At 42.9% G+C, this 15486-nt stretch overlaps 1 protein-coding gene across 13 annotated transcripts in view; it reads left to right on the plus strand.

Moving 5' to 3' along the window:
* Window positions 1–15486, plus strand: part of shep (RNA binding motif single stranded interacting protein alan shepard) — a 121693-nt gene that overhangs the window by 34326 nt on the left and 71881 nt on the right. For 10 of the 13 annotated variants that reach the window (XM_072301055.1, XM_072301062.1, XM_072301063.1 and 7 more), the window contains exon 4: window positions 4850–4894. The exons of 2 other annotated variants lie outside the window; for them this stretch is intronic. In XM_072301055.1, the coding sequence (XP_072157156.1) occupies window positions 4850–4894 (45 nt within the window). Of the gene's footprint in view, window positions 1–199; window positions 244–4849; window positions 4895–15486 lie in introns of those variants that run through there. One more of the 13 variants, XM_019049198.2, reaches the window with a different exon arrangement.

A 15486-nucleotide genomic window follows, 5' to 3' on the forward strand; every position in this document is an offset into this window, starting at 1 on the left:
CCTCGTGTCCGTGTCGTGTCCGTGTTGTGTCCCGTCGGCAATCGGCCCTGTGTTCCAGTTAAAACGACCCCTATCACGGTATATCCGCTCGCGGTGACCTCCCTTCCGCTCGAGGTCCTCGGCTATTTTCACCTGTGGAATCCGCCGCCCGTTTTCGGCTTACAGTGATTGTGTCAGTGTGTGAGTGCGCTCTCAGTATGGATTACTCCTCAGTTTCCGAGTTTCCTCTCTGTCTGTGCTAAGGTAATGCGCCCATTTCCATTTTCCCAACACATTTTTTCGCCCTTTTTCCAGCCTCCCCCCGCCCTCGCAGTGTGAAAATCCAAGGAACGGTGCTCAAGTGGATTTCTCGGTGGAGCTCGTCGCGTTTCAATGGGCGCCTCTCACTTTTGCCGCAGTAGGAGACTCGCGGAATGCGGAAGGGGATTGGCCCGGTTTCGCAGGGAGGAGGGGCGGGGCGGGGTCGACCCTAAAAGTTGCCCGTGAACTCGCCTCTGTGTTTTGTTTCTCTGACTTTTCTCGCCGTGACGGGGGGTGTCTAACCCCGGTTATGGGCCATTCAACGACTTATCCGCCATCGGCTCGTGGGATTTTTTTGGTCGAGGTTCGAGTGCAATTCGAGGAATTCCGGAGGACGCGGCAACGCTGGGCTGGACGGTCCGTCTGGAATGTCTGCCAATAAACGAAGACGATAGCCCACTAGCTACGTGTCGAAAGATGGCAATCTCCGAGCGCATAATCCCGGGTATCGGTCACCGCTCATCCTCAAGGGCGGATCGTGGAATTGTGGATTTTCGCCGGGGGCGGGGGGTCCGGGCCCCAACGGCGCCGCCCCTCGATCCCAGAAAATCAATCGGAATTCATGATTCTTGATCAATCATCGGTGATCGCTAGCCAATGACACTGCAGCAGCATAACTTCCATGAATTCCATGTTCTTCAGGTGGCTACCGCAGTAGGAATTCTAATGTTTTCTCAAACTTATTTCGCGGATCCCATCTCGGGATTTTTACTCAGCGCAAATAATTTAACTCGATCAATTTGTATTTTGTGTCTTCTAGAGGGAAGAAGAGAAACATAACAAGCCCTTCCCAAATTGTGCACTCTATTCTTCCGTAGTAAGGGGGATTACCCTACGTTGCCCATCTTTCCCCGGTAAAATATTTAATTTCGAGGACAGGAGTAGTCGGGAAGAATTTCCCTCGAAATTTTCAGATATATTCGTTTGAATTGCGAACCAAATTAGAAGTTGATTATTCGCAAGTCTCTCAGGAAATGATTGTTTCATCGTTGATGATTGGCGCGACGTCTAAAGGCTCTTCCAGCGATTTCCCCTAGGATCGTCGCATTAATAGATGGCAAGGACGGAAACTCCGAATTGGTGCCGAAATGCAATCGTCTCAAGTGAGCTTATTGCCTCGGATGATTGAGCTGAGAATGTCAACTCGGAAAGTTTTGAGCTTTTCCAATATCACGAAACTTTGGTCCGCCTTTGCGGCAGTGGTTTCTGGTCGCCTACCGGTTTCTCCCAGGTCGATCCGAGGAAATTCCGAAACGATACGTTTGTGCAGCCGATAGAATTTTAATTGAGGCCGCAGAAACTCCTCGGAGATTTAGAGTCCGCATGCGTTACGTAATAGCGCCGTCAAGTCCACTCAGCGTACCCTAGTCTCCTAATAGTCATCGCCGGTGCACGCTATGCGATACCTACGTCATTTGGACGCATTTCTATCAAACGGAACTATGTGCATTGTGACGTGAGCCCTGTTATGCACATATTCTCATAGATCTCAGGGCTCATGCCTCAATGCACGTAGTTCCGCTCGATAGGAATACATCCATTTGAACGAGTCCAACTTGCACTCCTATCATCCTCTTTGAAATACGGAAGATCCTTCCTGAACAAGCCAACCTGAAAGGAGGTCTTAGAGCTGAAGGAATCAAGTACATTTACTCCTTACTAGTCCATGCAAATTTTCTGAGTCTCCCTGAATTGGGGTAGCTATTTTTTCAGCGATTCTCGTATTTTTCGTCGCGAAATTCGAATTTGAACCTAGCATACAAAATTTTGGTCCAGTAAGTGGCTAAATAGGGCGAAAATGGCCTCATATCAGCTTTTTGCCGGATTCTGGCTCATACATAGCAAAATATTGATCTCACGACAAAATTAGTCTCCCTCCCTCCCCCCCCCCCCCCCCCACTTAAAGCTCGTTAATTTTTTTTTGAAAAATTATTGTATTCAATTCTTTGCTCAGCCAAAATTAATTGTGCGTGAGGGTGGTATACCATGGAAAATTGAGAAATATTGGGGTTTTTCACTAGTTCTGACCAAAATTTCTTGGTCATTTTTCTGATGAAGAATTTCTTGCAGTATAGTCATAGCGATAGGTATAGTTAAGATCACCTTCACAATGAGATAAGTTACCCTAATTACATTGCAATGGGTAACTTTGAACAATAATTCGCGCGGAAAAGAGATTTTTTAACGTATGTAGGACTTGTTATCTCGTCACAAAAAAAATCAGTCGATTTGACTCAAAATCGTGTCGTCTAGGCGCAATTTTTGTTGATCTGGCACACTTTATTTTGTGTTGGTCTGATATTCTGTTGGTGTCGAGGACAAGTGGACCGCGTTGAGCAGAAAGGAAACATGCCACATCAGCAATTGTCAAATTTAATTGGGCTATTTAATTTTTTACATGACAACGGTTGTGCAAATTTCAGTGAATTTTCTGCATAGCATGAAGCAAAGAATAATTTAAAAAAAAATGCGCACAACGGCACAAACTTTCTCTTCTGAAAAATTGAATTGCCCGGTTAGGTACATTTGGAAATACTGTCGTGCCAAGGAAGAACGCCGTATGAGCACTCGAGAGTTGCCAGATTTCCCCGAGTGTAACATGTATTTTTTACGAAATTTATGCATATTTTTCCTTGAAATTTTCAGATATTTTAGATTAAATTGCGAACCAAATAGTCTGCAAAATTGGAAGAATAATATTTACAATTTTCCCAGTAAATTCGTATTTTATCCGAGGAAATTAGGCAACGCCTGAAGGCTCATACGGCGTTCTTCATTAGTACGGCAGAATAGCTGATATGGGTCGGTTCCTCTCTGCTAAATGCGGCCCACCGCCCAAATCGCCGCTCCTCGCCGCGTGTGGGGTCAGCCCAAAGTATGTGTCAAGTTAACACAAGTTTCGCTGGATAACACAATTTTTTTTCTCCCCAATGAACCACCAGAAAAAAACCCATGAAAACGGTGCAAGGTCATTTTTCCTATTTTTTTTCCTAGATCAGGTTTTCCTAATCCTTTTTTCCTACTCATTTTTTGTCCCATCACAGTAAGTCCTGCGAGTGATATGTCCCACTGGCTTTTTTTCTAAGGGGGTTTGTCCCAATAATTCACTAATAATTGAGACGTGAACATAAGCAGAGCAGAGGGAAATGTTTCGGAGAGTGTAAAATTTCCTTAGCGAGCCAAATATAAGCGCGTGAACAAGAGACAGCACAGTCTTCTATACCCTCAATACAAGGAAGAGGATTAAGCTCCACTACTTGTGGGCATGCGGCCACAACTTTAACTTGTGAGGTGCCTATGTTGTTTTTTTAAACCGAATTTAGGACAAACGGCCCTAGGAAAAAAGCCAGTCGGACATCTCAGTAGTAGGAATAACTAGGATGGGACAAAAAACGAAAAGGAACAAAAGTATTAGGAAAACTTGTAGTGGGAAACAATGTTTTAGGAAAAATGACTTGCCACCATGAAAACACAATTTTCAGTTATAGGGATGAAATTTTTTGTTGACTATTCAGTACATTTTGCCGGTGTCTTCGGCAACTTCAATTTCGGTGTAATATGCCACTCGAAACGGAATAATACTCGAGTTCATTTGATGCCATAATAGTGTTTTACAGGGTGTCTACAGTCCGGAATTTCCGGAAATAGTACTGATTTCTTAAGGGCTGTCCGGAAGTACTGAAAAAGTCCGGAATTTCCACAAGAAGGTCCGGAACTTTTTCATTTTTGTTGCAATTTGAGCGAAAAATTCAAAATTTTGAAATTTTCCGAATTTCGTCCAATGGCGGTACTGAAAAAGTCCTGACTTTTTCTGTTGAGGAGGTACTGAATTTTTTGGGAATGTACTGAAAATGTACTGTAGAAGTACTGATTTTTGGCCAGCCTGTTCTACTCGACACCCTGGTTAAGTGTTACACCACTAACCGGAATTGGAACGGCGAAAATCCGGATGTGGGAAATTTCGTGGATATCGTGCTGTCATTCATTGATAAATTTATTTTTTCAACTGAGAAGCGCCTTCTCGTAGTTTTTTGACCCTCCGGAGTTTCCAGTTCTGTTCAGGGACAAATATAGGCGCCCTTCACTGCCCTGACAGCGAAGAGAGCAGCGAGTGGATGCTGGGATGAACCTCGAGACACATAAAAGCATGAGCTAATCATGACTCATACAGAAATGCACTTACGGCTCTCTTCGCTATATCGGCAGACTTGCCCCTCGGCAACGTATGAAAGTGTAAAGTTAGAAAGCTCCCACTTTCGGATCATCCCACGACCTTTACTTTTGGTTCATTTTCTTTGAGTCCTTTTCACGCATGAGAAATCAGAGAGGTAACCAACCCTCCTCTTGGTTTCCGATCTTTGCATCGATTTTACCATTTTCGCATTTATCAGACGGGAACCAGTAATTAGAAATCCGAGAAAAATGTTGACCCCATCTTGAATTCGATTTTCTTGGTTCGACAAGAAAAAATAAACATCAACTCCAGTGTGCTTTTTTTTACTGACCTCTTTAGTATGATACTAATAATACTTCTTTGTTTTTGTTTCAGGTAAGTTCTTTTATCAGTGCCTCCCAGCCTTTCAATGTTACGGAAGTAAGTAAGTTTTAGTACAGTAAGACACTATATTTAGTGTATTATCCGAAGGAAATACTCAATTTTTCATATTATATTGACATATTATCTATGCTTTGCAATTCTCTTGCCAGTTCTACTGCTATAGGTCTCTGATTGGATGCGATCTAGGATTTATTCCCTTATTCTCAATAGATTTGATTGATGAGAACTCTGCAGCGCTAGAAAGCTCGTTTTGACAGTACAGCATGGCAATGCTTGCATTTTTTACCATTGAAAAATACTAATATCCTGCAATTCCTCGGTTGAAAGAAACAACTTCAGTCGATCCCTTTTCATTTCTTAAGTCTAATTATCATCGGTTAATGTTCCATATGCCTTATAAAATGAAAAAGGATAAATTATATCGCTTTTATCAACTGAGGAACTTCAGGATTGTCGTGTTTTTCAATTAAAAATTATAAACTGTAAAATTATAATTACTGTTTTGCCGAAACCAGCTTTGAGCTCAAGCTAAAACTTTCAGTTGAAGACTGTTTCATCATAAGGTTTCATTCAGAAAACCCGAATGGAAACCCTGAGTGCCTCCTTAAAGGGGCGTAATAAGGCTTTTCTGAACAGGCTCTTTCCTTTGCAGTCCTCTGAAACGGTTCATTTTTATTACTTCCTGACTCGATGTCAAATGATCGAGAGTCTCTAAAAATTACCCTAACGTGGCTCTTAGCTCACAATCGTTATTGCCAACCCGTCAGAATGCTCGCACTGTTCTAGGTGTAAAAGAAGAGAGAAAAAGAAGAAAAAATGGTTTTAAGGCGGAAGAATGGGCTTTGTCGCTTTTACACCTACCAGCTATTAGAGTAGCCCTATAGGGTGAGAATGGACAACTCGATTTATGTAGCTCTTAAGACCCGAAAGGGCGACAACGTGGAAAACGAAAATCGCAAGAAAAAAGCCGCTGCCAACCTATACGCATTTGGAGGATTACTCAATATGGCCGACAGCGCATTACAAACAAGCGTTTTTGAGGATCAAAACTTTGAGACTGAGAAAATAAGGGCGAAATAAAAGTTTTATTCGAGCTTTTATAATTTTTGATCAGTGTAAATGGTTGAAATGCGAAAATTAGTACCATTGGATAATGCGAGTTCATAAGTTGGCACCCCTTTTGGGCCCCAAGAGCGACATGACCTGATCAAACCTTCCAAATTTTCGAATTGTCCATACTCTCCCTATGAAGGTACGCTACCAGCAATTAGAAGCCTCTGTCTACGGTCGTCACGTGTGATTTTGAATGGGATTGACTTCTCAACTTCTCTACTTCTCTACTTCTGAAAATCTGGAGAAAGGGATAGGATAGGTTAGTCACGGCTAATGACGCACCAAATCGGCGTCGAAGCGCGTCGCGTCGTGCGAGGTTAATATTCAGCAAACGGGAACTGATAGGAAACGGAACAAGATAGATAAAGAGCTGTTAAGAGCTGATAGCCGGAAAAAATAAACAAGGGACAAGACAGACAAACCAGCCCATCGACAGCTCTGTTGAGGACTTTCATTTTCGCGGTTACGGTACTGACGTCAGTACTGCCGTGCTAAGGAAAAACGCTCGTATGAACCTTCAGGCGTTGCCAAATTTCCATTGATGAAACACGAATTTCCTGGTAAATTTATGAATATTTTCCTTCCAATTTTTCAGATCATTTTGTTTGCAATTTTACCTGAATTTACTGAAAATTTCATGGAAAAATATCCATAACCTACTGCAAAACTAAACATTTTATCGAAGGAAATTTGGCAACTCTCGAATGTTCATACGGCGTTCTTCCTTAGCACGGCAGAGTATGTCACCGTGTACGATCCTTCAACCAAGAATGACTGATTAGCCTTGTTTTTTATTCAAATTTTTAAAATTAGCTTCATTTAGTCTAGTGGCACCGTATGAGGGATTTGTAGACACAGTGCTGGTGCGGTTTCTCATCGTCAAAAAATCCCCCTTTTTCGGCAGATGAACAGGTTACCGTCAGATAAAATTGTCGCTAATTCCACGAAAAGACATATCTCCATTTTCACCTGAGCTTTGAGACGCAGCAGTATTGAAAATATGACTGCGTCGCTTAAAATTTGTTCTTAAAATATTTTTGAAAATAATATAATGTCGGGAGTCTTTTTTTTAAAAAGTAGAAAAAACTGTACCATCTCAAAAACGACTTTGAAAGTTTTAGGATTTAAGATATGTTAGCTTTTATTCGGTTTTAATTTTTTTTTTATATGAGGGTTTAAATAATTTTAAAACTCTGTTTGAAGTCAGTAAAAGTCATCGGAAGACATCGAAATAATTCTATACCGTTCATGGAAGAAGGGACCTAAATCCACAGGAGCTTAATTTTCGGCGGACAAGTAGAGTTCATAAATTATTGATCTATCTACTCATTTGTTCCAATGAAGGGTGGAGGATTAAACTTCCAAAAGAGACCGCTTTTGAAAAAATAAATTGGAAGAAAACACTACAAGTGTCAAAAGTCTTATTTTTGCCCATTTATTATACACTGTGTGACACCCTGTATACTCCGTATCAAGTCTGTTTGAGGTTCTTGAGTATTACCTCATTTTTTAAAAGATGATTTTAATGCACCATACTGAAGTTTTATCACTTATCGGCTACGGCAATCGACTCAACTACGGCACATTCAATTAAGAATGAAATGCGAACCCTCATTTATCTCTCGTATGAGTTTTAAAGTTGCCGTTGTGTCAATTTTTGTCGGCGTTCTTAATTCTGCATGAGCTGTTGAGAATCAAGAAACTCAAGCCCAGTGCTGGAATTCTTTAAATTATAATTTTTTTCCGAAAGTACTTGTTTTCAGTTCAAAATAGGTACTAACAAACAAACAAACAAAAAAAAATAAAATAAAAAACCCACCAATTCGTTGAAGTTAGTAAATAATTAGTTCATAAAACTATATCAATTGTCAAATTGCGAAGCCCACGTATGTCCGTTTGCGACGTTGCAGACTTCCTGATATACTTTATTTTCTCTTTAGAAAATCAACCAACGTAATTTCCTGAAAACATGCCTGATTTTTCCTCTCTGTTAGGAGAACGTCTTCTGGAAAGATCTCAAGCTACGAAGTTGGCTTGTTTATCTTGGAAAAAAATAAAATAGAAGCGGAAACTTTGAAACATCGCAATGGAGATTCGTGGTTTCGCCTTTCGGCCATCGACATCATGCAGACGAGCAGCTCATCATCACAATCGTATTTTTCTTCAAATTTTTACGAACATCACGGCTACACGAAAAATTCAAATTCCTGATTTAACAATTCAATTGCTAAAAAAAAGTGACGGCAACGTTTCAACGTAGATTTTACAACCATAAAATGCTACTTTAACCACTATTGTAAGCTATTTTAACCACGGGGGTAGTTAAAGTAGCACTCTTTTTGCTGTAAAATCAACATTGAAACATTGCAGTCACTTTTTTTTCGCAATTTAATTGTTAAATCAGCAATTTAATTTTTTCTGTGTAGCAATCGATGTTAATGTTTCATAGAAAGTAAAACAAGTGTACAATAATCATCTGAGGAGGAGTTTGGTATCATGGTGCATTTGTAAGTGAAATACTTCTGGAGAGACTTTGTCGTTAAGAGTTTTCCGTTTATCTCAATTATCGATTACTCGAATCGTTGGACAATCGAAAATTCATTACTCGATTGAGAGTCGAATCTAATCTTAGTTGATCGATTAATGTGCGTATTTTGAAAGGGTTAATTTTTCCATTTAACCTGGCCCCCGGGATGCCCCGCCAGGGTTGCCAGGTTTCAGTGAGCATTTGTGCTGCATTTATGGATCAAAAATCACGCGCCCCGAACATTTTCCATGGTAATTTAGCAAATTTCTACACAATTATCTCCGTGTTTTCCCCTAAAATTCTGTTTTATCATATGATATTAGCACTTTTGGGCTTTGAGCTCCAGCTCTTAGAGATTCTGTGCCGATTTTTGTAATCGCGCCTGGGGACTAGGAATGTATTAACTTTCAATTAATCGGTGGTAAATAATCTATGAAACGTTAATTTTAACGATCGATTATTCAATCGAATCGAAAGACGTTCGATGTTTCGATTCATGGATCATAAAACTCCAGTGCCATTTGGGGCGTGGCTCCGAGGCGACTCCGTAAAGTGGTTTTAAACGGAATCAACAGGTATTTTTTTAATAGCATTTTTCAAATTTTTCTGTTCCCGAGGGGTCGGTCCTACTTAGCTGGACTTACACTGGCAACCCCAATCCCCCCCCCCCCTTTTTTTTTCGCTACCCAACATCCTAATGGTGAGATCCCAAGGAGTTGCATCGCACTTTAGGTTAGGTATGTCAGTTTGTTTTGGTTCGAGCCAAGATTTCGATATTATATCGAATGAAGTGGTCACTAAATCAGTCTATCGCGGTTTGCACATGAATTTCTGTTGAATGTTGTCATTTTCCGATGTGACTTTTGTCCAATCTTTTCTCTTTCCAGTTCTAGTATTTATCGCTCCTCTGTGAAGCGTCATGAATTCATGATCTGACTCGGATCGGTCGATGGTGGGTGAGACCCGCATGGCATGTTCTTACCCTTACCCTCGCCCTCGGTGCCTCGCTCACAGAAAATGACTCGTTTACAAGGTCCCCCGTTCTGTTAATTGGATCGAATTCGACGAGAAGGGAACCAAGCCTCGTTTCAACTTGAATAGATAAAAGAAAAACAAATTGTTAGCCCTTAGGAGCCGAGTTACAAAAGTTGGGGGTGTATTTCTCCCTATTTCTCTCTCTCTCTCTCTCCCTCCAACTCACTGACTTACCAAATAAATCGATCAACAACTGTGCCTCGTAACAGGTTGACAAAAATTTACAAAAAAATAACTTTTACAAGTGGATATAATCTTTCCAGTAACAATAACACCACGTAACTCTTGTCTTTCCCTAGTCCTAATACTTTTTCTTTTGTATTTTGAATATTTTGTTTTGGCAAATTGATGTACACTCGAGGTTTGCAGAAACTGTCTTATTACAACATGATATTCACGGCCTCCCTATTCCTCCCTCTATCACAGTCAGTGGCGAGGCGTTAATGATCGATAATCGATATTTTCCCATTTGAAGCTATGGTAAAAGATCGATTATTTAGGTGTCCGTTGCGAACATTCCGTTTATCGATCCTTTTCCATGGGTATAAATGGCTGATCAATCGATATCGCAAAGCACGCGACGCCACTAATCTCAGTTTTAACCATGGCCTCCTGAGAGAAGAAACTTCTCGAGTAAGGATTATGGCCGCGGCCTGCCTTTTGCCCAATGGCGATTCTTAGAAGTTGGCAACACTGCTTTTCCTCCATTTAAATGTATGTAAAACAATCGATCCCTAAAAATTGCTGAAAATCGATTTTTTCAATGTATTTAAACGGAGGGAAACCAGTGCTGCCAACTTGCAATAAATATCCCCGCTATCCTAGCAACTCGCTGACTTGCCTTTGACCTGTGACGCAGTGATGTCAATAGCCATGTTTGCAGACAAGCAACTCGTCAAGTTTAAAATGGGGGGGGGGGGGGGGTGTTAATTTTTTTCTTTGATGGGCAGCTAGCGTAAATCCGCCAAAGTGTTACCTGTTTTTCCTCGGTGATATTCTTCTCCCCCCCTTAAATTGCCTCTAGAGAGCATCAAACTGTCAACATTTTCTGGGGGAGACTCTCCCGGGCCCCCCTCTGACACCCCTGGAATAAGTCCGCGCACAACTCCTTCAAATCCGCGGCTGTTTTGAGGGGGGAGGGGTGAGCTCGTCAAGTAGCGGGGGGGGGGGGGGGGGTTTGACAGGACTTAAGTTGGAAGGGAGTTGGCTCGTGATTGAGTCGCGTGAAAAAAAGCGGCGAGAGATGCTTGAAACTGGTACAGGGACAGGGACAGGGGATGGATGTAGGCGAAATCGGACGGTGGCATCGTTGTCTCCAACGCGGACCGCAGAAGGCAGAACGGTGAATAACTCTCAAGTTGGAGTTTCACCGTGGCCGTGCCCCTTGACATGATGACAAGACGACAGGAAGTATCGATTGTGCCCCTTGTGTCCGTCGGGTCGTGTCGGGTGAATAACTCAACTCCCAGTAGTCCCAGTCTGTGCTAGAGTACCTCGATAGGGAGAGAATGGACAACTCGAAAATTTGGAGGTTAGGTTGCATCAGGTCATGTAGCTCTTGGGGCCCTAGAGGGCAGCCAACCCATGAACTCGAATTATCCAGTGGTACTAATTTTCACAATTCTTCCTGTAAAACTTTGATTTTGTATAAATTTTCTCAGTTTCTAAGTCTGAATCTGTAAAGACGCTTGTTTACAGTGCACTGTCGGCCATATTGATGAATCTTCCAAATGCAAAGATTGGCAGTGGCACTTTTCTAGCGTTTTTCGTTTCACACGTTGTCGCCCCTCACACATGAAATTTTTGGCTATCATTTCAAATTTTCAAGTTAATTTCGGCACAGATTTAATTATAAAAGGTGTTGCTGAAAGAAGATTTTACGAAAAACCCGATGGAACCACTCTTGAACTTCTTTAATTCATAGATTCCAAGAAATGAGCTTTCACAATCTCCAAATTTTGTCCGAGTTCTCCTACTGACTCGGTCCAATGTGCGCCCGCCCTTTGCATTGTGCCTAGTGCGTAAATCCAAGTTCCGGTTCAGCGGCGCGGCGTGCTTTGCGACATATCGATTGATCTGCCATTTCAACGTACGGAAAAGGATCGATTAACAGGATGTGCTCAGCGAGCACCTTAATAGTCGACTCGTTACCACCGCTTCAGATGGGGAAATATCGATTAACCGATATTAGTGCTTATGAAATGTTCTCCTTTTCTTTAACAGCGCGCACATCCGTTTGCCTTTTTACGTCACAGCCAATTTTAAGGTTGCCGCAGTCAGGGAAAACCGGGGAATGTCAGGGAAAATGACGGAAATGCCAGGGAACAATCGTCAAGTCACCTTTATTTGCTTTCTCGAGTGGGTTAGACGTTTCGAACAGCAACTTTTGCCTGCAACGATTTCTGACCACTACCTACCGAAAAAAAATTCGACTTAATCGGCATTTCGTCTCTACTATAGTTCGACCCAGCGAGCTTTTATCGCACGTCTTTTTAACGGTCTGACATTTGTTCAATTGGCAGGGAATTTCGCCAAAATGTGTCAGGGATATGTGAGGGAATTAAATCTTTCAAATCCGTGGCAACCCTGCAATTTTCAAGATGGCTTTCTCGCCACCGCACCTCCTGTATTTTCTCTGCACGAAAGAAGGGAATTCCTTGCTTTATCCCGAGTGAGTTTGGCGAGCTCTACGGCTACGGCGCACAGTGGATCGAGTCAATGAGAGAGGTCGGACAAAATTTGGAAACTTTAAACGCTCGAAACTCGGTTTACACGAGACCGTGAGGTTATAATAGTGGCTCCCTTGGTTTCCTCGTAAAATTTTCTCGAAGAAGCACCTCTTGAGGATGAAAATGCGACTGAATAAACATGAAAATTTGGTGTTTGAGTCAAAAATTGAACGTGCGAGCTCTGTGATTGAGCGGATCCACTGTGCGGCGCGGAGAAGGCAGCGTAAAGCCGCAAGGGCGAAACCCGTTACGGCGCGGAGCTAAGAGCGAGCGAGCTAACGCTGCGCCGCGCTGGCAGGGGGCAGATTCACACACTCCACCTCCCTTCCCTCGCCCCTCGCCCCTCTTGCGGAGCCTTAAAGTTCAACTTCCCGTATCGCATCCGCGGCGCGGCGACTGCGGCGGCCTAGGATGATGCGATGCGGCGCGGCGAGTGGAGAAGGCAGAAGGCCACTCGGAGCTTGCGGCTTACGTAGATACGACACAACACACGACATGGTGCAGACTCACCCGGGCTCCGCAGGAGTGGTGCTGCCCCTCCCGGGGGCCAGGGAGGGGGGGAGGGGGGCCGCGCACCTATGCGTCATCACGTCGGCACTTGCTCGTCTGATCGTCGTCGCTGCCGGATCCTCCCGATAATTCCCTGTTTTTCGCCCCGAAATCCTTGGTCGCCCCGGTCTCGTGACTCATCGCAAAGACCTGGAGCAGGGTTCCCACAGTCGGGGAACACCGGAAAAACCGGGAAATATCAGGGAAATGTCCAAAAAATGGAGAATGGATTTGACGTTTAGAACAAAACATTTTGCCTGGAACCTATTTCAAATTGGACGTATATCTATCCAACAGATGTATGTGCAGGTGAGAAACATGGGGTGTGCTCGTCAGTTCTCTGGCCGTAAGAGTGAATGAGAATAACAAAGCGCCAGTGACGTCAACGGAGATGGATGCCGTCGTGCAGCTCGCCTCGTTGGTATTTAACTCATGAGCCCTGTCCACAACGCTCTCGTCCCATGCCCGCGGCTCATATATCCCGCATTCAGTTGGTACTTTGTCCTCTTTGCTAAATTTAAAATCCTGTTTTCCCAATTCTTCAAAAGAAATCACGCCCATTGACCACATTGTTTCTTATGCAGCTTTCTAGAGCACATCCCATATTTCTCACCTGCACATAGTTCTGTTTGATAGAAATATGTCCAATCATGTCTTTCTAGCCTCATGGCATATCCTCAATTGTCAGGGAATTGTTTTCAAATGTGTCAGGGAATTTCATTTTCTGAAGTTTGTGGCAACCCTGGTAGGAGTACTCGAATATCCTTGAATTTTGCCCCGAGTGCACTTCAAAGTCCTTGAAGTTTACATCTTGCTATTTCGTTAAAAACCGTCCGTATTGACGTCCGGTCAGTTCTTATTCAGATTCCTCATAGGTATCCGCCAGCCACTTTCGGGTTCCCCTTCAATATTACACCAGTTTGGGGAGAGGCCGCAACTACTCAGGTTTGTGACGTCCAACCAGTGAATGGTGAGTGAGGGAATCGCCGCGTTGACCAATCAGAGTGGCCCTCGATCGGCGGAAGTTGCATAGCGGCCTGTTTGAATCTTATTGGAGTAACGATTCGCGATATTTAGCCCTCATTTATCTAATTATCAGTCAATGTCATAAATTACTCACTTTTCTGAAGTGAAGTTTACACTCTCGAAAAGGTTTTTATGAATTTTTCCGTGAGATCAACCCCTGAAAAGAAGCCGGCACGAAAGAAACACGGGTCGTGCGTTCTACCATGAGAATATACTTGTTAAACCGAGGTCGAGTTTTCTTTAGTAGCGCGACGTCAGAGTAACGTAGTTATGGCCGACGGTTAGAGCCTTAAATCCTTGATTTCTCAACCACTTCACATGTTACTCGGAAGTCATTGGGTCCCTTTGAGTTAAGACAACACCCCCTCATGGAGTTAGAGTACCTTTATAGACAGAGTATGTACACTCGTATATTTTTACTACAGGAAAACTGTTCCGCTTTTGATTGGTCAATGAGTTTTTTAGGCTTCATGATGCTCTTACGGCCGTAAATAAACAAACAAGATGGCGGCTCACCGTAACATCGATAAGAAGCTAAATTTGACAAAAATTTCAATTATCATTTTTAAATCGCCTTTCACCTTTATCACAGGAGGATGTAAGATGTGCATAACCTCAATCTTGCTTGCTGTGCTGATACAGCCATCTTGTTTGTTTATTTACGGCCGTAAGAACATCGTGTCAGCCTATTTTCACGCGACCAATGAAAAACCGGAACAGAAATGGCCAAACTCTGTGGTATAAAGAGTATGGCCATTCGTATCTTTTTACTACAGGAAAACTGTTCCGCTTTTTGATTGGTCAACGAGTTTTTAGGCTTCATGATGCTCTTAGGGCCGTATATAAACAAACAAGATGGCGGCTCACCGTAACATCGATAAGAAGCTAAATTTGACAAAAATTTCAATTATGCGGCAGTAACAATTTAAACTAGCATATCTACGAATAACACACGAAAAACAAATGAAAACATTATTAAATCGCCTTTCACCTTTATCACAGAAGGATGTAAGATGTGCATAACCTCAATCTTGCTTGCTGATAACAGCCATCTTGTTTGTTTATTTACGGCCCTAAGAACATCGTGTCAGCCTATTTTCACGCGACCAATGAAAAACCGGAACAGAAATGACCATACTCTGTCTACAAAGGTACTCTACATGGAGTCACAAACGAAAATAAAGAGAACACAAATTGAAAGTTTTTCGTAAGTTTCGTAATCTTCGATCGGCCCGTTCTCAAATTCCTTTCTCCGTTCCTCCTCTCATTCCGTTTGTTCCTCGCCGCACCCGTGATTCCCCAGTCCATTCCGATTATAATATTCGCAATTGGTGGAAATGTAATCTTTATTCCCGTTTGTGGCACTGTGGAGGCCCAAAGTACGGGAACCAATCAGAAATGGATTCCTATTGTCTTAACTCTCAGTATTGGGGGACTCTAACTGACCTGTCCCTGTCTGGGCAGCGAGTGAAGGACGGACGAGGGACGAGGGAGCAGTGAGTCGTTGAGTCGTGGCCCGTTAATTCCTTTCCTCGCGGACTCCTGCTCTGCTCCCGCTCCCAAGTCGTTGGCCCGACGTCTGACGTAGTGACGTCGACGACCTTGGCTCAACAATCAACACCGGCACCGATGCCATGCGATGCCGCGCG

Source organism: Bemisia tabaci, chromosome 5 (assembly GCF_918797505.1).
Source record: "Bemisia tabaci chromosome 5, PGI_BMITA_v3".
Lineage (NCBI taxonomy): Eukaryota > Metazoa > Arthropoda > Insecta > Hemiptera > Aleyrodidae > Bemisia > Bemisia tabaci.